We start from the raw sequence: 25256 nt of genomic DNA, 5'->3' as shown, positions 1-25256 counted from the left end.
TGGTAAAAATAACATAAATTTACAGACACTTGCAATAGTATATCCTCATGTAAAAACATTCAACAGAATACAAATGCTTGCCTTAAATTTCTTTCTCGCAAGCTCGATTGGCTAACACGACAAAGAAGAAAGAAAATAAAACGCATTAGAGACAGATTTATCACACCTGAATATTGCAAAATAGAATCAGCAAGAAACAGGTCTTGAAGAAATCATAATTTAAAATCCAACCATGGAATGTCTCCATTCTCCATAGATTTTGTTAGCTGTACAATTTAACATTAAATGTATAAAGTGAGACAAATAAAAATATATTAATCATCATCCTCGTCTTCGACATCTTCAGCAGCTCCAGCATCATCTCCAATGCCATCAAGTAGTTGGTCAACATCCTCTCCCAACTCCAACAACCTAGCACTAAGTCTATCCACCTTGCTTTGTTCTTGCCCGAGGCATACAAGCAGATCATTCAGTTCACCTTCACTCTCCTTCAGAGCTTCTTCCCTTGCTTCAGCTTTTATTGCCTCCACGTCCGGGAATGTTGAGGGCCCTTCTCCCCTCAGTGCTTTCACCTCATTCTCCAGTTGGAGATTAGATTGCTCAAGGCTATTGTATGCATCGGACAGACTCTGTAGATCAGATTCCATCTTTCCAGCTAAATTTTGATACATAGTTGCCTCGGATTCAATTTTGGCCTTTTCTGCCTTAAGCAACTCCAACCTTTTAGATGCTTCTTGGAGATCTCTGCGGAGTGTCTCTATTTGGACTCTGTCCATGCCTCCACTTACTCTTTGCTCAGACTGGAAACTACTACCTGTCTTAGCCAGGTCCTCGGCCAATGTACCATTTCGAATAACTAGATCCTGAGACGATGAAAATAAAAATAAAATAAATAATCACTAAATCAAACACATATCATGAATAGTCAAACCATATTGATAAATTTGTTCAAGAGCACTGGCTCCTGCAGTTCTACACACTTCTTATTTTTCTATGAATTATAGATATTCTTGCTGAACAAACCTAAGGTACTGTTATTAATCAGAAAACCATCAGAAACAAACTTAACTTGCTGAACAAATCAACAAAGATGTAAGTTCACAGCAGTACATCGTACTTAACACCTCAAGAATGTTTTTTGTAATCTTATGATACACATACCATTTAAAAACAACTCCAAAATTTCACATTACATAAATGACAATGTTAATAAAAAACTACGGAACTAAATACTCTGAATTTGAAGGTTGATTTTAGAACATCTATTCTCTACGTTGTTAATTATACAGTGAGGGAGACTACATGAAAGGAACAGATTCATGACTTATCCTTGTATATATACTTTGAGAGGAATAGACTAGCACAAATAATACCTGTATCTCAGAGTGCTGCTTCTCAACAAAAGCTTTCAGCCGCTTTATATATTCACCATCACTTTCGCCTCTCTTCTGCTCTATTTCTTCTGGCACTACTGTTACCTGGGTTTTTGGACGACTATAAACTTCCACAATCTGTTCTCTAATATTTTCCTCCAGTCTTTTCACAAAATTCACAAAGTAAGAATCCAAAATTGTAGTGAGAATTGGATCATCCGTATTTTTCTTTTCTGACAAATCATTCTCATCTACATCTTGAATATCTGCCATGCTAGCTGCTGAAGATCTCGAGAACGATCTATGTGTGAGTGATGACCCAACGTTAGCGAAAACAAAACTCTTGTGCATCTCATCAAATTTTAAGAAGTACGAACTAAGCCCAATTTTCTGACTTATTATATCAACAATGGCAAATGCATCTTTCCCGCTATCTGTGGATTTGTTATAGATCACACATTCGCCCAACACAACTGCAGCAAAACCCCTGATACAAACTGTTTCCGACAGATTTGATACTAGCTCAAGAAGATAAGTAAGGTGGGGTCGAGCATCTAGGAAGCAGTGCACTGCATTGGGGCAATCTGCTATCCAGGTAACCAGCAATTTCAAAATAATAGCTTGAGCATATGAATTTCCTGATGGATTAGACTTTCCATCTTTGGATTTCATTGAAGAGGCGAGGGCCAAATATTTCACCATTCGATGCATTAATGGTTCTGCAGCTCCTAATGATTGCATGGGTGCCTCAATTTCAATTCGCAAAACCTGAAACATTTTTTATAACATTTCTCTGAGCACCTAAATTTCACTTCTTCCTTTCCTTAATCTTACCATTCATACTGTTATTATGTATAAATGTATGGGGGGAAATATCTAGTGCAAAAGAAACCAATAGGTAAACACTGATGTGGCATGGCTAACCGCATAAATAACTACTCCAAAAAAAGAGAGAAAGAAAAGACATAATTAAGAAATTAAAGGCATTACCATAAAATTCTGAATAACACATACAAGAATTAACTTCATTTACAAAAGCAATAGTATGAATAATTTATGATGTAAACCATACAAAAATAGCAAAAGTAACATTTGGATTATCCTTCAAGTAAATGCATAAGAACATCAAAGAATATTACATCAAAAAATTATAAAAGTGAGAGTGAGAAAGATGAAAAGCATGATGGTCTGAAGTAACTCATATACATGTAAGTAAAACTTGCACTAACAAAAGGCAGGAGATCTCCGGTGAGAGTATTTATTGATGCTAATATTATTCATTATCGAATAGAAAATTAAAAACTTCATGCACAGAAGATTAATCTAAATGTCCTCACTAGTGTATTACTTCCCCCTTAAGTTTATTTAATCTGATTACCTTTAATCAACAATTGTTGTTTAAACATAAGAAGTTTTAGACTTGCAATATTCCAGCAAAAATAAGTACATCAGCAGTAAAAGTAAAACCCAACAAGATATAGTATGCAAAAAGCCCAATTACCGACACAGGAAAAGCATGGGAGACACAATTTACCAAATGGTGTCACAAAATTTCCATTCAACTACTAACAAATGGAAACAGAAAAGGGAAAGTAAAGATAGATATGTTACATAGATCAAAGAGAACATGCTAACAATACACCTATTAGTTTCTTTGCCAGAAAAAGAGAACCTAACTAATTTCTCAATTTCAATAAGCTATAGCATGCAAGAGACGTCAGCTTAAAGAAACAGGTCCCTTAAAATTAGAGAGTGGAGACAATTTTCTTTTTTCATTTCATTTGGAGTAAAAGCTTAAATTGGATAAGAAATACTCATACAATAGAATACTTTTCTATAGTAGAAATCTATAGTTAATAAAATTATCATGTTAAAGTTCAAGATGAATACATTGATTTTTATATGATAAATGTTTTTGTTATAAAACAAATACAAATCATTCAAGCAAAAAGTCAATCAGAATGTATTCTGTAGTCCTTACATTACATCTGCTAAAACTGATAGTAAAATAAAGCTAAAAATGCAATGAAGCAGGGAACTATTAACATACCCTTTCCTTGCATTGGAGATTATCCTTCAATATATGAGATAGAACACTAGCAGCTCTGCTACAAGTCTACATATTTAACATAACATTAGCCAGGTAATCCAAACAAATCTGGAATATGAAACACACACACACACACAAAAAAAAAAAAGAAGTATCACATACCTCAAGATCACCATCATTTTCACCCAACGTAAGACCGTGTAATAGCATGCTGAAAGAGAAACAAATAACGAAATTAAAGGTGAAAGAAGATAGCATACTAACGGAAATGTTATGATTTAGGAAACAAACATGAACAAGAACTTGTTGTATAATAAAATTAAAATAACACATCATCAAAAAAAATTCAATTAGCACGGCATTAAAGCACAACCAACAAAACAAACCTTCCAAAAGACATATGAACATCCTCCTCATGGAATGAACGATTTATGGAATATGGTTGCGGAATTAGCGTAGACGCTAGCATTGCTTGGCCATCAGCATTTTTCTGATTTAGATAACGTTAATCAAGAAAGGAATAAGTTAAAAAAGAAGCAGAAATGAAACATAGGCAGTCAAAAGCATTAATGTGCACTAACCAAATTTATCAGCTCTTAAATTATGTAATATGTATGGTATCAATGAATGCTTTTAAAAATAAAATAAAAGAAACTCAAGATAAAGAAGTATGCATAACCAACCTCGCAAAAGTTTTTGAAAACATCATCAGCGGCAATGAACTCTTGCATGCTAGAAGACCTCAAAATTATTCTAAGTATAGAATTCAGAGCAGGTTCGGCCTGCGGCTCCTCTCCAAGAACTTTGCTAGCAAGAAGATCGAGATTCTTTGAATCTCCAGCAATTAAATCCCCAATACATCTCAATGCCTAATGAGAGAAAGTTCATCAACACAAAATTGAGCACCCCTTCATACTTCATAATAATTGATAATTTTCATACAAACTAAGCCTTTCAGAAAGAAGAAAAAAAAATTGGATTGATGTCATAGAACAGAAACTGGGAAAGGCACTACAACTATAACTAAAAAACGAAATGCTCTTTTGAAATGCATATGAAGCCAAAGAAAATTGGATTCAATGACTATTTTATAACCCAAGTAGACTCCAAGTTCCACCGATTTATCAAGAAGAATACTTAATATTGCCAAACTTATACACAAACGTTTAGAACAACAGCTACTATCACTCATGCATGGACATCACTTTGTCATTACTTAAAAGGTTAAAACATCAAACAGAACAAAGATATACAACCATGTCTAGATGTCATTTGTAATAGAATGAAAGATGCGAATACTAAACTAAATTTATAGTGAAAATATAAGATCAAATAATTCGTTAAACATTAAACAATATTATATATTAAGCCGATGTGTCTATACATTGTGAGAGGAGTGTTATCTTACCGCACAGCGAACTGCAACAGGTACCCATTGGCTTTCAACACCTAATATCAACATACTGTCCAGTACCTTTTTCTACATGCAATTCCACAAAACAGAAGGATAAGTTCACCAGAGGCAGATTCCTCATCTATGCAATCATCATCATAATAAGACTGAGAGTTTTACAAACCTGAACCAGAGCTGTCTTATTTTTCTGTTTATTAGCATCTTTCCCAGGATCAGCCTCAGAACCTCCCTTTAGTAACAATTTAATGGTTTCTAATGCACTGAGTAGATTGATTGTCTACTGGCATGGTGTTTATAACAAGAGTTAGCTATAAGGGTTCACTAATAGCACAAAGTAAGTAAAAAAAATTGAAAGAATCCAACCTTTTGTTGAGTAAAAGAGTAAGAACTTCCTCTCAGCTTCAAAATCAATATCAATGAATCAAATCCTATGGTCTCTCTGAGTAGTACCTGAACCACGAATAGTTGAAATCAGTATTAATCATAATCAGGTATAAACTTAACAAACACGACAGAGTCAACAAACCTGATTGGATACATTGCTACGAATCAAATTGTTCAACAATTCAAGGCAGTCCTGAAAAGTGACCAACGAATTATTTAGACCAAAAGCTATATAAAGCAAATTGAATAAGCACTGTAATAGAGTAGCCTTGCCTCACCTGCACAACTACACCACCATCTGAATTTCCCTCCTCCCTTATGATACTGAATATCTTCTCATATGCACCTTCAAAGACGACAATCTTTTGGATCTCCTGTAACCATTAAATTTATTTAGATGAGAAAATTTCACCGCATAATGAAAAAAGTTTTAAAAAAAGGGTTAATGGTGCTTTACCCCCCCTGTAATATAGGTCATTTTTGGTTTTCCCCCCTGTAAAATATTTTTTTTGATTTACCCCCCTGTAATTTTATTTTTTTTGGAATACCCCCTAATAGGTCATAAAAAAACGACTTTATTTGTTTTTTTTAGAATTTTTTCGTTTTTTTATGACCAATTAGGGGGGTATTCCAAAAAAAAAATATTTTACAGGGGGGTAAATCAAAAAAAATATTTTACAGGGGGGAAAACCAAAAATGACATATATTACAGGGGGCTAAAGCACCATTAACCCTTAAAAAAATAAGGTGAAGTGGGGGAAAACATTTATGTTAGAGCAAAAAGGTTACCTCAGCTTCACGGGTCAGGTGAGTAAGAAGCAGTAAGGCCTCATTTCTTATCACCTGGAAGGTAAACAGTGATCATTTTTTCATAATCAATAACAGCTAACAATCAACAAGTAATTATGAGTGGAAATGATTTAACAACTGTATAGTTTGAATTTTTGTTGAGATTATTGCAAAGTTTTCAAGTCCCGAACCTCACGATCCATAAGCATGTCCATTAGCCGAGTTATACCGCGGGGGATAGTCAATATAGTTTCCTGTAACCTAAAGAAAAAGTCAAGGAGGGTCCTTTCCAAGCAAGATGATATAACAATTTTAGGAATACCTAGGAAACTAGTAAACTAATACCTCTGTCGAGAATTGCTGAGAAGGGCAGTCAATATTTGCAGAGTATAATATCGTACATAAAAATCATCCTCTTCCTGTCAAAATATCCAGAGGAAAAGTCATAAACTAAGAAACTTTATGACTTGTATGCACAAGTCTAAAGTACAGGAAACTTTCAGCGATATAAATGAGAATACATCCCATGATTTTGGTAAAGAAATTCTTACCAACAAACTTAGAAGAAGAGGGATGCTTTCTTCTTCTCTAGAGAGTAAATCAGTATTCATCAAATCTGGTTGAACTTCATTACTTGGTCCTTTTGGATGATTAATAGGAGTCAATGCACTGACAAGAGTTTCCAAGGCACCACGAACCTGCACGGATATAATTTCCAATTAACTTGCCAGTAGGACTTGCTATATAATGGTACATATAGGGAAAGGATGGTTGATAGAGTGTGTAGAACAAGGAATAGCAGCAAGATATTAATAATGAATTGTTTTAATTCAATAACCGCAAACAAAAATTTGCTATTTATTCATGATAGATATATGTAAAATTCGACCACAGTACCAATTCCGATTTGCTAAATAAAAAAGTCATATATTAAGGACGGTAGTTGTGAATCTAATAATCAACTTTTTAAAAAACAAGTTCACGTATTTAAATTTAAATCTTTTCCTTTTTTCATCTATTGTCTAATTATAAACTAACTAATCGGTGTGGATCCTTGAAAACACAGGCAAAAAACAAAAATAGACGGTAAACATAACGGGGAAGAATGTTGTCACCATTTCAACGTCATTACGTTCTTCCTTTAAGACGCCCAACATTATAGGAAAACCTACAAAGATGCATCAAACATAATTCATAAGAAAAACAAAAGAAACTAAAACAATTTGTTTGAGAGAAAAGGGATATACCCATTGCCCCAAATGCTAACTGGAAAGCTTTATTTTCTGAGACAACAGCCTGAAGCTCAGTAATAGCATTTCTCCTGTCATCAGGTAGTTTACCATTGTTTATCCGATCAAGCAAACGCTCAACATACCTATTGATACATAATATTGACAAGAAATATATCACTAAGTATACTAACATAAAGGATAAAAAACGGAACCAAAAATTGACAACAAAATTGAAACTTTAACTTACCTATCTTCATTTGAAGAATTCTCGTTGCCAAAAACAAGTCCAACAACACCCTGTGCAAAATTAATAGATAAAGAACCCATTTGTTACGGATTATAAAAAATTGATTTTGATACTCAATAACTTAGAGATCAATTTTTAGAATTTTTTTAGAAAAGCAGAAGCTGTGTTTGTTTACTAGCAAGAAAATCACTTTTTTTTTTAAAAAAACTCGGTTATCAAAATTATTTTCTGGAGAAGCCAGTTTTTAGATTTTTTTTCACATTGTAAGTTTTTTGAAAATTTGTAACAAACAAGTCGTTTCTAACCAAGTGAAAGTCGGCTAAATGGATCAAATTACGCCAGAATGTTCAATTGTAAACCATATTTCGATCAAATCATTACTCTCCTCACTACAGAATCTACAATTCTTCTATCTACATGCAGAAACCACCTAAGCTTATTTTCCACATCTTTTTCTAAAAGTGATTTTTTTGTTTAAAAAAATACATTTTTCCACAAAAAAAACACTTTAACAAAGAGGCTCCAATCTATAAACTATAAACAATGTACTGAGAAAGATCAACATCTTAAACTATAAAACATACAAAATTAATAGACTAATCTAGTGATGATCATTGATCACTGTCAAATGAATACAATATAATGAGAAAGATTAACATGTTAAACTATACAAACTTAACAGATTAATTAATTTCAAAACAATGATTAATTACCCTAATCTAGTCATGATCACTGTTAAATTGATACATACAATGCACTGAATCAAAATTCAGAAAATTAACTACTGAAGAGGGTAACTAGGGTGGAAGAAAATACCTTGTAACCAGACATTAAATCCATTTTCATAGCTAACAGATTCCTTGAAGAAGAAAATAAAATCGAAGCAAATCTGAATTGAATTGATGAAAATCGAAATTGGGAATTTTTAAGAACCCTAATTTGTGTTGGGACAAAATTTCGTGTCTTAAGGTTCGAATCAGAAGAAGGTTTCTGCTTTGTTGTTGTTCATGATTGAAGAAGATTTGTATGAGAGAGACACGTTACTCTAGTTTGTTTGACAAATGTTTGTTTTTGGAAGATTGCTTTTTAGGCCCCCCCAATATCTCTTTAGGCCCCCTAAAAATACAAAAATAACCTTTATAATACATCCGGTAGTTACATACCGGTAGTGCATTTTAAATTTTCACATTTTACACCTTCGGTATGTACATACCAGAGGCACATTTACAAATTTTCGCGTTTATCGCATTATGTTATTTAAATGTACATGTTCTGCTATGTTGGAAAATTCACAAACTTTTGGTAGGGTGCATAAAATTTACAGAAATAAAAGGATCAAACTTTTCATTGAATATGACAGAACTCTAAAAAAGTTATGCAGAAACAATACGAGAGAGGAAGAAGCAAGGTTTACCTTCTAAATGATTGCAATTGAGTAAAGATTGACGCCATTTGTTCTATTAATTGTGATGAAAACACAACAAAAATTGGCCAAAAAACGCAAGGTATGGAACAATATTGAAGCTTAGAAAATAACTCTTAAAAAACTGCACCATTTTATACAGATAACAACGTGGGTGGAGTACGGTATATATATACCGGAGGTGTAATTGAGAAATCGCAAAATGAATGTTCCTTCAGAACATAACTACCGAATGCGATAAACGTGAAAATTTGTAAATGTGCCTCCGGTATGTACATACCGAAGGTGTAAAATGTGAAAATTTAAAATGCACTACCGGATGTATTATAAAGGTTATTTTTGTATTTTTAGGGGGCCTAAAGAGATATTGGGGGGGCCTAAAAAGCAATCTTCTTGTTTTTGATGTTAGATTGGGCTTTTTGTCAAATAAGCCCATGGGCTTCAAAAGTATATCTAACATTTGATTCGACGACTTAATTAAGACTATTACTTTTCTCATCTTATGTCTTTCCTCGCACGCCCTATTTTTTTCCAATTTTACCCTTGGTCCGAATTTCGTTTTCCGGATTGCATTGTTAGAATTTTGCAGATGTTTTCGGATTTGAAAATCCAGAATAATATTTTACCAGAACTTTTGCACTTTTAATCTTCAAAATTCGTAAAATAAAATGCAAATAAAATAAAAAACATAAATAAAAAGACACAAACATAAAAACAACTCATTTTATTAATATATGAACAATACATTACAATAATTTTCAAGCTTTTTAAGCTTATTACATAAGATCCTAAATCTATTTTTAATCACCTATGAGCCTAATTCTAATCTCCTAAGAGCCTAACCACTGGTATGTGATGGAACATACCAGTCGTTTGCCTATTGGAGGAAAACCGGAGGAGGAGGGAAGAGGAGGGCAGGAAGAAGAGAACAATGCCCCTGAGGGAGGTGGGGGGTGCTCAAACTTACGCCCAGACAGGCCAAGCTAAGAACCACACCGACCCACATGACCCTTAGATAAACCGCGCTTCGTTGCAACGCGGTTCCATCCTCATTGACTGTTCATACAAACCCTGGAAGTTTTCAACGAGGCCCTTGTCTATGAAAGGACAACGATGGAAAACCATGGTTGTAGAAGGAAGAAGAGGAGGAGAGGGTGGGAGAGGATGGTGTGAGAAATGGTGGGGTTTGGAAGGCTATTTATAGGGAGGGGTGGGTCAAAAACGGTTGGGAGGCCATAAATGCAGTCAAAAAATGCGTTTTACCACGTTTTTTTGACTAGACCACCGACAAAAACGTGTGGTGCAGACCACCGCCATGACTGATGCATTCCGGAATATAAAATCCAGAATGCACACTTGTTTTCCGGAATATATTTTCCGGATTATTGCGATAATGATGGGAACGAGAGAAAAGTTGGCACTTCCTGTAGGGCTAAGGAAATTCCGGAATGTAAGCTCCAGAAACATTCAGAGTCATTAATGTAAGTTTGGACGGTTATAACAACCACCAACACGTTTTCATTGATTGTATTAATGACCTAGGACTTGTTTTAGGCTATAAATAGGCTTCCATTTTCAACAAATACCTTCATTCTTCACTTCACCTCTTTTCTTCCATTTTCTTCAAATGTTTTTTAGTTTTTTAGGGGTGTCGATGGTGTCATGGTCATTGTTGACCGTTCATAGGAACTCTGCAATTGCAATGCATTGCAGCTTGTGCGGGGTTCATATAACGGTCAACAGAGACCATTGACATTAAAGAAAGACACATAAAATTACATTAACATCTAATCCGGATTTCTGTTTCCGGAAACACTAACAATCTGGTCCGGATTACATAATCCGGACCAGGGGTATTTTAGTAAATTTTGCAGGATGCGCGAGGAGACAGCAGGGTGGGAAAAGTAATAGTCCTTAATTGAAGTCAGAGCAAAACTGTGTACGAAGACTGACTCATAAATTGTTAGTAATTTAGATCTGTCCATAGAGAAGCACACTCTTAAATCTCAAACTTACATCGGCAGGTCAACTCTTGGGGTCGGTAATCTGAACCATATTAAGTATCTAGAAGTTCTAAATTTTTTAGATAATTAAGGATTTTTTTTTTTTTTAAGAACAAGTTGAGGTAAGGATAATTTTTTTTTTTTGTTGACAAAAGGTAAGGAGAATTTTATTAATAGCAATTACATTAATGCATATTACAATTGTCTAATATGCATTAGAACTATTTGCTTTAAGATTACAAAATAAAATTTTAGCCATTGAATTGATACCTCTTAATTTAAGGTGTTAAACATTGAAACAATCAATTGTTCCATAAAAATAGTTAAAATAAATTTGGTATATTTTTTAACATTTTTTATATGTATTGAGAAAATAAATAGCTTAATAATTATTTATTTAAACAATTCAAAACAAAATCAAGTGCAAATTTTGAAGAGTGCTTTAAGAGTTCACTGTTGGAGTACGAATTGATTGCATGAGAATGATGTGGCAGAGTTGAGTTCATTTAAGCAAGGATATAATTAAAGAAAGATGGTCTAAGCTCTCTAAAATGAACTTGAATTTTATCCAAAATGAGACATAAACTTTTTTTTCAACATGTTTCTGAAAAAATCACATAATTTCATAAGACATTGCTTTTGAGATTGATGAGAATGATGTAACATGTTTCTTAAATGTAGGTTTTCATGATTCTCAACATGGAAGTTTCTCAAGACATTGCTTTTGAGATATTTTCTTGGCTACCGGCAAGAAGCATTTGCAAGTTCAAAGCATTTTCACCTGGTGGTAGGAACATGAAATTTGACATGCCTGTATTTCACAAGGGAGGCCTTCGTTTTATCTCAGATAGTGCTCCTTACTTTGCAAAATCGTTCTTGTGGGACTAATGCTAGAGCTATGCCTTGTTAGGAAGTGATGTTGCTGCGAAATTGGATGGAGTCCAAACCATTACTGTTTCAATTTTCATGAATCGCTACATCATACCATAAACAAAACAAAAAACTTTTTCCTGCAATTGAGAGTAAGAACTCAAGATTGAAATTTTGTAATTCTGGTGGATCTCAAATGGTAATTAGTTAGTAAATGTTTAACAACTTTATAAAGCTATTGTGATGGCTAGCCTTTACCTCTTTTTTTCTGTTAGCAATAGCTATATGTATTGTAGTTTGTTGCTTGTAGAAAGCGTGCTATTGGTAGTAAGTGATTTCAAGATCAAATAGGACGTGAGGACGTAGGAGAAATTGATCCGAACCTCGATAAATCTTGTGTCCTTGACTCCTTTCCTTTCATTGCAGTTGGTTGGCTCAGTTTCATAACAATTGGCATCAGATCGCCTGCTTCTTATGTTGCACTGATTTCGCAACACCACAAGTTGTTAGAAAAGCAAATCAAAACCATTATGAAAGCAAGAAGATGATTCGGTAAACATAAACATAGATAGCATATATAAGAGTTTCACTTTTTTTTCTTCAATTATAGTAAAGTAAAGTAAACCATTATGAAACAAAGATCTATGCAGTAGTAAATATAGAGCCTGTAAAATTTAGGATATCAATATTCACTATTTCATAGAGCCTATAAAATTTAGGAAATAGCAGAAAATGCTTAACAAAAATCAAGATACTAAATTTATAATCTTGGATGCAAAATGCACAAAAATAAAGACACCTCGTTTCCACCACATAACTGAAGAACAATAAAGACTCCATTTTCACATAAAATAAAGAATTAAAGAACAGTGAAAAAAGTTAATAAATTTTACGTGGATGAAGCAATCATGAAAGAAGAGACGAAGAAGAGAAGGTGCAAGGTCTCTATGATCAAGGTAGATATCGGTAACAGCGGAAGGAACAATATCTTCAGCTTGAGGGCTAGAATCCCTATAGAAATTATATTGAAGATTGGAACCATCTCTGATTCTTTGATTGAAATCAAATGGAAAAGTATTGGCTAACGTGACTGAACCAAAAGGTATGAGAGAAAGAAGATGAAGTTGTTTGTGTTATGGTGTTTTCGGGTTCTGATTCTCCTCGTGGGTTTCTGAAAGAGAGAAGAACGGGAAGGACTACAATGAATGCAACTATGAACCATGGGTTGAAGATGAAGAATCTTCTCATTTTCTTGATGATGAAGAAGAAGAGAAAGAGAAGACTTGTTTAGGAAGTTATTGGGTTGGTTGTAATTGTAACTGAATGGTTAGTTAGCATCATATTCATACTCTTTTTATATATATAGGAATGGACTCACTAGGGGTAACCATGAGATGAGATTAATCTTCTTAAGGGTAACTAATTCTTCTTCTAGCACCTTTGTTTTCATTATTAAAATTCAAAAATGCAATTCTTCACTTATGGACTCAATCAATCAAAATAATGGATTGATGAGTTATGGAATTACTATTACGAGTTGTTAAATCTGTTTCGTCGATAGTATACAAGTTTTATTTACTAATATAGCCATCTTTTTCTAATATGGATGAATTTGATAAAGAGGTCTTATATTTTTCTTTACTAGAGAGGAGTCTTGTATTAAGAGATAGAGATAGAGATCTATGTTGTGACAGTGTGAGTAGAAAAAAAAAATGGTTGAAGTGACTTAAACAAGTTATGGCATCATCAAATTAAAAGTTTATTTATTTATAAAATTAAATGTTTCAAATATATAAAATAAAAAATAAAATAAAAAATAAAATAAAAAATGAGTTTCAGAAGTAAAGTAAACCATTATGAAACAAAGATCTATGCAGTAAATATTGATTGTATGAATACATTATGTTTATCATCTAAAGTTCACTAAGAGTCGTTTTATCGTTTATTTGTTATGCTCACCTTCGACAATTTTATACTTGAGCTAAGAAATCCAAGAAGGCGTGATATTCACATGCATGTTCTCTTGAGAGAAACGTTGAATCTCTTTGCTCCGTTGCCATGTCTAGAGTTGAGTTCATTTAAGCAAGGATATAATTAAAGAAAGATGGTCTAAACTCTAAAATGAACTTGAACTTTATCCAAAATGAGACATAAACTTTTTGCAGCACGTTTCGGAAAAAATCACATATAATTTCATAACATTGGAACTTAATTATCACATTGGAACTTTTAAATTTGAAGTTCGTACTTTATTTTAAAAGATATTTAAACATAGGGTACAAACAATAGAATTTAGTTTCGTTGTTGTTCAAAGATCACATATGTAGAAAGTACAAACAATACTTGAATGAGTTAGCTTGTTAGGGACTTTAAGTACAGAAATTAAAAAAATGTGACATACCCTTCAAACAAGAAATATGTCTATGAAAAATAGTGAAGGGTAATTGTTGTGTGTTCATGGTGAGATATTAATCAGACGGAACATTACTCAAAAGCTACGAATAGTGGCTTCAGAAAAGCTACGACAAAAAGGTGTTGGGACGCAAAAAACTAAAATCAAAAGTGTATCCAAATAGGCTCCTTATCTCCGATGAATCTGAAAATTTTCTTCACTGAGAAACAGTTTTCTTTAGCAGAAACTCATAGCACAATGTCTGTTATTCCACTTATAATATATGAAGTACATCATGACTAGTAGGACAATAGAACCTTGAGGAGTTGAGGAGGTAACATTATTGTGAGAAAGAATAACAGTAAGAGGAAACTCCATGAAAGAGCTTAATAAAACGACTACATTAAGCTTCAAACCTTGATGATTTTGTTTGGACCAATCAACAATTTCTTCGGGCAGAACTTTTCACCCACCTAAATAACTTCCGGTGTACGAATATGAAAAAAATCACAGATTTTATGACGTCCTAAAGTACGCATCTGAACAAATTATGTTGTCCGAAAGTACACTTCCAGAGTCAATAGTGGTTTCTGAAAAACGTGAGGTGGGAAAAGTCGCTCTCTATCCGTTCTGCTTGTCAAACAAAGTCTTGAAAAACTACAATGAATTATGGTCTAGCATTTACTTGGCCTAGTCACTGTCCCAAGCTTCATCAGCTTCCTTTGGTGATCTCTTCTTATGGATATCACTTTTGACCACCTTACTATTTTGACTTGTAGGGTAGTCCTTATCATCACCTCTTGTGTCCTCCTCACCCTCTGATTGGGACATCCAGTCTTCCGAACCACTAAAGGCGTCCCTGGACCCGGATTTAGTGCGGATAATTCCTGCTTGCCTGCCTCTCAAACTCTTTGGTGCATTAAAACTATTATGATATTGAGTAGAATCATCAATCTGACCCTCATCATCGCTGCTGCTGCTCTTATAGTTATTGCTATTGGCTCCTCTCAAATGTACCGAGTCATGATCCTCTAAATCCGACTCCCACATTGCATTTTCAACTTCACTAAGTATATCTTCTGATTCAAAATCTTGTACACCCATATTCGTCCTAAATTTAGCTTCACCGTGTCTGCTCTGACCACCATTAACTTGACCATTGGCAATACTTGTATTATTTATCCTCTCTCTTCTCCCCCTACTTTCCTTGAACCTACCTCTAGCTTCATCAGAGCCATCAAAATTGCTGTCAACATCACTGTCATCGGCAATATTACCAGGATGCCACTCATCATCGTCGTCGTCATTGTCAGAATGAGCATTCTCTTCATCGTCACTATCGGCAGTCCGATGCTTGGGATGTATATTCTGCCGAACTCTTGAGCCTCTAACCTCACCATCATTTCTAGAATCGTCCAATCTTCTGAATCTTCCACCATACTCTTCTCTGTTCCAATATCTAAGTCTTCCAAACTCTTCCTTTTCTTTGGCCTCTTCAGCTTCATATTCTTTATCGGCGGCATTCTCTATATCAGCGATGAATCGATCTAGCTCATCCTGATCAGAATCAGCAGAAGGATCTGATTCCTCCAAACCATCATTAGGTTCTATTAGTGATGATTTGTCTCCACGGTTAACATAAGGACTTCCATCTTTCTTGTCAATGGCATTGAAGAAAGTGGAAGCCACTCTTTGGATGCTGGCCATTGCAGTTGGATCCTCGGGATTTACTCCCATCCGCCGCAGGTCCTGTTCTATTTTCTTTATGTTTAACTTCTGAGATTCAAGAGCTTGCTCAAATCTGGCCTTGAATAGGGCCTGTATATAACAACAGTAACAAATATGTTATCGTAGTATTTAAGATCTTTGTATAATAGATACCATAACTAGGATCAAATTTTTTTGTCCTTGAAACATTAAAGTCAATAATGTAAGCATAATAATTTAGACCAAGAGCAAACAGTAATTTTAGTCCCTAAATGTGTGAGGTAGTGTCACCATAACTCCTGAATGTTCACAATTACAAAAAAAAAACACCACTGAGTGTATATTATATTAGTAATTTGAAGGACCAAACTGACTAATGTAAGACACACATTCAAGGACCAAACTAACTAACGAAAAAACATTTGATGGACAAAACTGACTAACGGAAGACACATTCGAAAGTGTTTTTGTGATTATGGTCAATTCAAGGACAACAAGTCTACAACTGATAGTGTCTAACACATTCAATGACCAAAACGACTGTTTACTTTCAAAACTAAAGCTAACTGATAATGAACAATATTGGAACCTAAATATGACAGTTCATGACTCTAAAGTTAAGTCTTTAGCATCTCAACCACTAGAGGCAACGCATCACCCTCGATCAGATTTGAAGGAGAAAAAATAAGGCGTGCAGTCTAATAAGGAATATGGAAATGTAATCTTACCTTCCTCTTTGTAAGGGTATTAATAGGTATCAAATTTTTGGGTTGGCGGTAATTTCTACCACGGAACATAATGATTGTTTTCACATTATGAACATTTAACACGATCCCACCACTCAGTCTTGCAAGCATTGAAGCCATTTCTTTTATTCTTTCCTTAGGGAAGTTGTCACAACAAACTTGCACAGTCTCATGAAACTTCCAATGGAGATGCATATTTTGCACAACTCCTCCAAATACTCCACGAACACCAACTGGAACATAATTCTTGTTCTTGAATCCAATTTTTTTATACGCCTGAAGCTGTTCGGGTGTAAAGAGCTCTGGATCATGCCGTGGTGGAGGCAGCTCCGGTAGCTCATATTTCTTGAGCTTTTGCAGTAGCAATGCAATTTTTTTCTTTGCCTGCAACAGTTGAAGGGTAGGAAAATAAGATTTAACCAAGAGATCATATAACAAGCACCACAACAAAATTAAACATAGACAATATCATGTGGTTCAAATCAAATATATGCAATGTTATAAGTTATAACAGCTTGAAAATTTTCAAGTCACGGTTATCATGTGCGCGCTACAATTTAGAGAATCAAAGCCAAAGAAGTAGTTAAATTTCTTGGCAACGATGAAGTAGCAAAAACAAAACAATTACTTAAAACCGATAAGGAATATACAATTTCTACAATGAATAAACAACAAGAATCTTAACACGCATTCTTTCAAACACATGACAATAGTAGAATTGTCATACAAGTTTATTATAAGCTGTGGCCATGAAAACTCTTGAACTTGCCCCATTTCGCACAGGCATCAAAGTTCTTTTTCAAATATAAGACAATTCTGCTTACTGCTTTCACATAGAAACAGCATACACACATAATTCCTTTTAAAAAAAACTGTAGTATAGTTTAAGGCATTTGAACTTAGAGTGACTGATCAATGAGGACTCTTATCTAAACAACATTTACAATCCAAGATCAGCTTGAATCAATTTCTCAATGAGCATCTGTGTAAAAAGAAATATTAAAAGATTCTTACAATAACCATAAACATTTTAACCAATACTTTACCACATAAGTTGAAATTAGTTTCTACATCTCAACTTTTTTTCAAAATCACTCTTAGTTAACTATGAGCCTTTAAACCATAAAACAATTTTAATTGAGAAGCACGGTGGGGCCGGCCCTGTACCTGTGTAGGCTGGGCTACAGCACAGGACCTCAGATATTTGGGGCCCAAACTTTCATAACTTTGGCCCAGATCAGAATTCAGAAGAAACGCTCCCTTCCCCCACCACACGGCACACGCATCTCATCCCACCGACTACACACAAATAAAGGATAAAGACTCGAACTTCATGGGCGAGGATTCCGCAGCGTTTGATTTTGTTTGAACAGAAATTATCTTCCTGGATTTATTTTGCCGCAATTTTGGGAGTTGTTCTCTTTGTTCTAAATGCGCCATGGATTACTAACTCGACTGGCTTTGATAAAGCTTTCGTCGATGCGGTTTCAGGGCTTTCAGATTCTCATGATAGAATAGAAGCTCAAGCTTCCTGTATAAAGGTTTGGTATAATCACTTTTACTCATTCTACTACAATTTTCATTTTTGGTCTTTGTATCTTTTCTCTCTTCTACTATATTTCTGATTTAATTAGTTGGAGTTTAGAAGTTAATATTAAAAGTTACTACCTTGTTAGTCTATATAATCACTTTAACTCATTCTTACAAACCCCCGTGATGGCAAGATACACAAAAAATCTACAAAACGCTAGCAAAGACATGGAAACATATAGCTCTATTCAAGAAAATATTGAACAGTTCCATTCAACACCTGTTAAACCCAGCTTCTATACTCATAATGTAATATTTCAGAACAATTTCCCCTTCTTGACAGAATCTCAATCCTAACAGTTCCATGTCTATTTTGAATCACTCTTTGATATCCATCAAATTATCCCCTTATGATCAATCATGCATCAAATTATCATTTTCATTACCTTGGTTTTAGTATGAGTTTCTTATGGAAGAGTTTTTTCATTACCAATTTAAACTTTCTAATGTCTAAATTAATTGTGTTTAACGTGTTATACTTAAAATTTGGCATTTTTTTATTAGTGGCCCAATTGTTAAGATTAGAACAGGGGCCCTAAAGTGTTTAAGAAGGCTTTGTTGAGAAGCTTCAATAAATTAAAAAATAATTCAAAATAGAAACTTAAACCATAAATTTGAATGCATATATCAGAAGCGTTACAACATCTCAAAGCAATATATGGAGTACAAAAACATGAATTACAAAAAGTGTAGTCGAAAAACAGCTATTAGAAGGGCTGCAAGATAACGTACTCTTTTGAGATTGTAAACGAGCCGCTCCTCGTCGGTCATAAGTTTCTTCGTCAATTTTTTAGCTCTACGAAGCTCCCTTATTGTTTTACCAGACTCTTTCTGCATTCTTCTTTCCACCTTGCTTCGCATACTCTTTCCTCTCATCGTTGACATTCCCCGACACAACGATCCATTCAAAAGATTCAACGGTTTAACATAACAGTAAAAGCTAACTTTATGGTCGGCTTCAATTTTATCATCAGTTTTGCTTTGCTCTACTCCTTGTCCTAAAGGCAAAACAGTTCTGAACCAAAAAGACAAAAACATCGAATCAAATCAACATTACTTAATCCTATGAAACAAAACAACCTTAGACAAGAAACTAATGGTGTTGCTCAAAAAGACAAAAACATTGAATCAACATTTCTTAATCCCATCTAACAAAAACTAACAAATGTAAATAAATCATGAAACTAAGATTGTTGCTCAAAAAATTAATTTGAAAAAATGATTGAAGGAAATGGGAAAAGAGTGAATGATGTAAAAATATAAACTTTAAGGGAAAAGAGTAAAAGGGGTTTAAGGGTTTATGAATTTGAATACAAAATTGAAGGAAATGGCGAAAAAAACACAGAAAATGGAAAAGGGTTGTTGATGATTACCTGAAGAGATTGGATTGAAGTTGAAAGAGAGATGAAAAGGGTTTGAAGGAGTAATGTCTATGAAGATTTCGAACACTGAACATTGTTTCTTTTGCTTCAACAATTACAGAAACTCATTCTTCAAACTGAAAATGGAGGAAAATGGCGGCGGTGAGGGAGTTGATTGCGGCGAGGAGAGTGGCGGAGCGAAGTGCGTCGGAAGGAGAAGAGAGAAGAGAAGGGTTCGTAGGGGTTATGTTTTGTTAGTAACAAAAATGATGTGTTTGCTTTCTTTAATCTCAACCATTCAAATTTTGGCCACATGTCTTTCATCCGTAAAGTTTTAATTCGGTCAAATTGTTCGTTAGTTAGGAGACGCGAGTCCTAGTAATATGTGAGTTGATTGGACAATAAGTAAATTTCGTCTAAAAATTGTTTTCATCCAAAATCAAACTCGGTCCCGCTGAATAACTCATTGATTATTTAAGTTTAACCATTTGAATTTCATTATGTCAATTTAGTCGTTAACATTTTATTTTATTTTTTGTTAACTCTCCCCTTTATTTTTAATACAAGAAGGCCAAAGCCTAAACTCTCTGGTTTTGTGAGGGAAGACTATGGTAGTTCATAATTTGGTCGTGATATAAGTAAGCATGGTAGAGAATTATTTCATTTAAAAATTAAATTTGGTTCTTCTTGTTAATTTGTCATTTGTTGAAGCTCATTAATTATTTGTGTATAAAGCGTTAGTTTAGTCGTTAACATTTTAATAGTGTACAAAAAGTTGATAAATTTTATATATTTTAAGGACTTGTTATTATATTTGAAGGATTGGTTTAGTCCCTTTTCAATTCCATGTGTGAGATGAGTTGCAAAAGTAAATTTCTTTCGGGAAAAGATGTGCTTGGACATGATGTAATCTAACTTGGTTGATAAATTTTGGCTTAATATATTATTTGGTCTCTTAATTTATTTTTTTGTTTTCAATTTGATCTCCTAATTATAAAGTGTTTCAATTTGGTCTCATAAGTCTTCTGTCGTTTACCATTTTGGTCCTCTCCGTTTATTTTTAACCTTAAATGTCTAAGGTGAACCAACTTTATAGGTGGTCCACCATAGACCTTATTAAATAACATATTTTTAACCATTTGATCTTTTTTTAAATGGAGATCGTTGGATCATGGAGAGATCTATTGTAGCTTATAATGAACCACAAACACCTATTTTTTTTTACTCTATCTTCTTCCCTGTGTTCTTCTTCATCCTCAAATAAAACTCTCACAGAAAATTTAATGGTTCTTATATGCATTTTCACAAAACAATTAAACAACAACTTCTTCCCAACACAGGTAAATTAAACAAGAATCTTAAAATTCATAAAAATGTTTTGTGAATCAGCTAAGCCCCTAACATTTACAATGAAACAGGTTGTCTCTCCTGTTCTGTTGTGCCCCTTCTCCTCGTCGTGTCAATCGCACCACCACTTCCAAGCGACTGTGTACTCCACTCTCCTTCAAAAGATTCAACGCGCCTCACAATCTCTCTGACTCTTTATCACGTTATTTTCTTTCCTCTTCTTTTCATCCAAATCTGAAATTGTAGATCTGAAAATGCAATTGAGAATAATTGAGAGATTCAATTGAATTAATTTTTGTTGTGTTGTTTTGAAAAACAAAATCCCAAATTTTCTTTCCAAAACAAATCAAATTGTGGTTGTGAGATGTGAAGAGATTTGCATGTCTCGTGGACTCGTTAGGCAGAAAATATAGTACACGAAGATTCGTCTTCCTCCAGAGAAGGTTCCTCCACAGAAGGAGAAACATGATTCGTCTTCCTCCACCATCGGAGCGACGTTCTCGCCGTCCTTCATCACCAGAGTAGTGGCATCGCCGTCCTCTACCACCGTTGTGGCTGATTTCAACTTTCATGATGGGCACTTTGGTGTTGTTTATTCTCACAATGTATGAGAATAATTGTCCATCGATCGCTCCTCCTTCTTTTCAGGCTTCATTTCTCAGCAGATTATCTTTCCAGCCAATCAAACAGAACCCTTTATGGGTTCCTCTCCTCTAACATCAATGAAGATGGGTGATATGTACTTCAAGAAATCCGATCGATTACACCACGCTTACCGCCTCTTCACCTATTTGTGGCTGCATGTAGGGTTCATAGACATGCACGAATCCAATGTGGGGCAATGGGGTCAACTGATCCCACTTGCCTCCCTTGCTTATTGTATTTTTAACCTAAAATTTATATTATTGTTTTTACATAGTCCATTCATAGCACTATAAAAAAATTACAAAATTAAGAAGGATCTTAATGAGTGTTCTCAGAGCACTAGATAAGAAATCAAAAGAAGTAATTTTTTATAAAAGTTGTTGTAATTATTATATCGACTAAAAATACGCTTATTTTTAAGAAAAAAAGTTTATTTTATGAAATCTTTAAACAATTCTCTTAGAGCATATCGTTAGCAAGACCATAAAACTACTATTATATTATAAATTATTCTTATATTTGTTGAAAAAGGCTATGTGATTGGTGGTTGAAAAAATAATTAATTATGGTTATATTTTTTATACTCTGCTAGAAACAGAAAAATATCTTTTAAAAAATAACATTTTAGAGCAATTATAAACATAACATATATAATTTTTGCATGCTTACGCATTTATATAGTTTTATATAAATTTTTATGATATAACTTTGACCTTACTTATTAAAATTTTTGGATTTGTCACTAGTCATAGACTTACTGCTCAACATGTTCAATATTATGTACTACCACATATATCTTGAGAAGAAATTTGGATATGTTTGAAATGAAATATTGTACACCATGTTTGATATGGGAAACAGTTTATTTTCTGCTTTATTCATACCAGCAAGTGTCTATATTGGTGTCAGTGGTGCTATAATGGGCTTGGTGGGAGGCAAATTGTCAGATTTGACAATGCATCCAAATATAAGTCGATATGAACTCTCATTGGAGCTATCATAATCCGCTTAGGTCTTGGATTAATCATTCCACAAGCCAATAATCTTGGCATCATTTGAGGATTAATAGGCGGATCAGCTCTTCCGAGTTGCTTACTGTTGGATTGATAGGCGGGATGGTCTTGTTCCTGAAAGGGATCGCCATGAGTGATCATTGCCCATGGTGTCACTACTTAAGTTGTGTCCCAATAATGAGGAATTATACTTCTAGCAATGAAAAAAATTATTCACATCAGCGCTACGTAAGAGATTCCTTTTTTTTTTTTTGGTGACGGGGGTTTGAACCCCGGACCTTGCATATATTATGCATGATCCATACCAACTGATTTAAGCTCAGGAGGACCTACATGAGAGATTTTTCTGAGTCATAAAAGACGGGGGGTTTTCTGAAAAATCTTTATTTTACAAGGACGAAATTAAAAAAAAAAAAAAAACTTTTACGGGGAGAAAACAGAAAATTATCTATATTACACGGGGTAAAACACTATTAACTCTTTAATATATAAATGTCTAATTAATGCCATAAATTCTAGAAATATTAACATCTATATCATCAAATTGTAGTAATAGATGCTTTTTTTTTTTATAAAATAGAGATGATCTCATCTCGAATACTAATGAAAATTTATTTTATATTTTTCTATCATGTCATTTACTATTTATTACTCTATCTTCTTTTAATTTTTTATTTTAGAGTTAATTGTTCAAATTGACATTGAAATATACGCGAAATCTGAAAAATGACCATGTAAAATATAAAACATATATTCATATATTTGATAATTTGACCCCATAATATACACAAAAAATGTAATTAATTTTGTGTGAGAAAAATATATTACGAGTTGTTTTACAAAATTATCCTTAATAAATTGTATGAGAAAGGTAAAGTAATAAATAATTAATTATATAATATGAAAAGTAACATTAATGCTTCATTGATATTGTAAAGAAACATATAATTTGAAACAATTTTTTCTCTCTTAAGGTGACATATATATAATCTCAGATGGAGGAAGTATTGCGGTAGAAAATATAAAAAAAAAAAAAAAAACTTTTTTATAAATTTGTTCTAAAATATTACTCGTTCCGTCCCAAATTGTATGACGTTTTAAGCATTTCATACATATTAAGAAATATAATTAATTTTGAGTAGAAAATAGATATTATGAGTTGTTTTACAAAATCGTCCTTAATAAATGGTATGAAAAAGAAAAATTAAAGAGTTGAAAGAAGAGAGAGTAATAAATAGTTAAAGATATAATATAAAAAATAAAATTAATGTTCATTGGTATTGTAAAGCGACATATTATTTGTGAATTTTTTTTTCTAAAGCGAGATATAATTTAGGACGGAGAGAGTATTAAGAAGTGAAGTTAGAGCGCACTTTCATGTAAACATGATGCATTTATCATTTATCCCTCTGATCATATTTATAAGAGATATTTGAGTAAACAAAATTTGATATATCTAATTCAAAATTTTGATCAATTAAATTAATTTTTGTTAACTCAAATATCTCATAAATATGATAGGAGGAAATGCATCATTATTAAACATTTGAAAAATAATCAATTATAATTAATTACAAACATATTAATTGTATATTTGGCCCAAAAAAAGTGTCAAATATACTTGAGAATGAAAAATGTTTGATTTCGTAGATGTAGATGTACACAATAAATATATAGATATAAATTTTTGAATTAGTTGATCATATTTTTTTGGGTTAGTTATGTTTAAGGTTCTATAAATAAGCGAGCATTTAACATTGGTCCCTATTTAAATTTTATTAAATTTTTTATCTCCAACGTTTTTTTTCGTTTGTAAGTTTGGTCCTTGCCGTCAAACTGTGCTGACTAGGCTAACAGAATGCTGACTCAGACATGCCACATGGACATTTCAAGTGACATGGCTGTCATGTGGTAAATGACATCATATGTTTTTTGTCCTTATAAAATTGGGACCTTTTAAGTTTAGTTTTTACTTAATTATAATAGTGTTTTTAGTCCATATAAAATAATTATGCATTCAGTTTTAGTCCCTACTAAATCTAAATTTGTTTAATTATGCTTAAACTTTTAAGATTTTGAACAATTTTTTGCACAAGTGTTAAGAACATCATGAAAAGTTTATCTGCAAAAAATTATCTTAAAATTTTATTTCTACGTCCAGATTTTTTGTTACTTTTATTTTGAACTTTTGTCTTTTAAAAAAATTCATATTTAATTTATTTCATGTTAAAAAAATTCTAATTTTTAGTAACAAAGAGAAAGAGTAACACATATTTGGTTTTTTTCCTGACAAATTCAGGGAATGACCAGAAATATTTGTAGGGTGAAATATTTTATGGATCTGAAAGAATAAAAAAGAATGAATGAGAGTGACAGGCTTTGACAAAAATTATGGGAAAATTTATAACTATCCTTAAACTCTAAAAAATTTCAATGATTTTTTTTTATACAAGTTTAGAACATTACAAACGGCTCGTTTGATAAAATTTAGAATTTTTTAATATGAAATAAATTAAATATGGATTTTTTAATAGACAAAAGTTCAAAATAAAAGTAACAAAAATCTGGACGCAGAAATAAAATTTTGAGATAATTTTTTGCAGATGAAGTTTTCGTAATGTTCTTAACACTTGTGCAAAAAATTGTTCAAAATCTTAAATGTTTAAGCAT

General features: G+C 33.2%; 2 protein-coding genes across 3 annotated transcripts; both read right to left on the bottom strand.

The window, feature by feature from the left end:
• Positions 1–18: 18 nt before the first annotated feature.
• On the bottom strand, positions 19–8537 carry LOC25495117 (golgin candidate 6). 2 transcript variants are annotated; one of them, XM_024786672.2, is made up of 19 exons: positions 8306–8537; positions 7490–7539; positions 7258–7385; positions 7126–7178; positions 6562–6708; positions 6356–6429; positions 6202–6271; positions 6011–6064; positions 5500–5595; positions 5364–5414; positions 5201–5287; positions 5001–5114; positions 4832–4903; positions 4107–4292; positions 3810–3913; positions 3586–3634; positions 3424–3489; positions 1374–2141; positions 19–863 (listed from the first exon to the last, which is right to left on the bottom strand). In XM_024786672.2, the coding sequence occupies exons 1-19, from the start codon at positions 8333–8335 to the stop codon at positions 315–317; spliced, it is 2748 nt and encodes a 915-aa protein (XP_024642440.1). In that variant the 5' UTR covers positions 8336–8537; the 3' UTR covers positions 19–314. The 2 variants fall into 2 exon arrangements, with proteins under 2 accessions (XP_024642440.1, XP_024642441.1); XM_024786673.2 differs by lacking the exons at positions 7126–7178; positions 7258–7385; positions 7490–7539; positions 8306–8537 and having other exon boundaries at positions 6202–6264; positions 6562–6620.
• Positions 8538–14167: 5630 nt separating this feature from the next.
• LOC25495115 (CRM-domain containing factor CFM9, mitochondrial) lies at positions 14168–19829 on the bottom strand. The gene is made up of 4 exons (XM_013595281.3): positions 19594–19829; positions 18953–19235; positions 16613–17014; positions 14168–15995 (listed from the first exon to the last, which is right to left on the bottom strand). The coding sequence occupies exons 1-4, from the start codon at positions 19674–19676 to the stop codon at positions 14868–14870; spliced, it is 1896 nt and encodes a 631-aa protein (XP_013450735.1). The 5' UTR covers positions 19677–19829; the 3' UTR covers positions 14168–14867.
• Between the last annotated feature and the right edge of the window lie 5427 nt (positions 19830–25256).

This window comes from Medicago truncatula, chromosome 6, assembly GCF_003473485.1.
Source record: "Medicago truncatula cultivar Jemalong A17 chromosome 6, MtrunA17r5.0-ANR, whole genome shotgun sequence".
In the NCBI taxonomy this organism is placed as follows: Eukaryota; Viridiplantae; Streptophyta; class Magnoliopsida; order Fabales; family Fabaceae; genus Medicago; species Medicago truncatula.
The sequence above is the reverse complement of the archived record's forward strand: the minus strand, read 5'-3'. Positions and strand labels throughout refer to the sequence as shown.

What these genes read in the sequence shown, in the direction of transcription:
- LOC25495115 (XM_013595281.3), bottom strand. Translation starts at nt 19,676, where the DNA reads ATGTTCAGTGTTCGAAATCTTCATAGACATTACTCCTTCAAACCCTTT. An exon ending in CTTCAATCCAATCTCTTCAG is followed by an intron (nt 19,236 to 19,593) that starts GTAATCATCAAC and finishes TTTTTGGTTCAG; the next exon opens with AACTGTTTTGCCTTTAGGAC. An exon ending in ATACCCTTACAAAGAGGAAG is followed by an intron (nt 15,996 to 16,612) that starts GTAAGATTACAT and finishes TGTTATATACAG; the next exon opens with GCCCTATTCAAGGCCAGATT.
- LOC25495117 (XM_024786672.2), bottom strand. Translation starts at nt 8,335, where the DNA reads ATGAAAATGGATTTAATGTCTGGTTACAAG. An exon ending in ACCTGACCCGTGAAGCTGAG is followed by an intron (nt 5,596 to 6,010) that starts GTAACCTTTTTG and finishes TAATGGTTACAG; the next exon opens with GAGATCCAAAAGATTGTCGT. An exon ending in TTTTCAAAAACTTTTGCGAG is followed by an intron (nt 3,914 to 4,106) that starts GTTGGTTATGCA and finishes TATCTAAATCAG; the next exon opens with AAAAATGCTGATGGCCAAGC.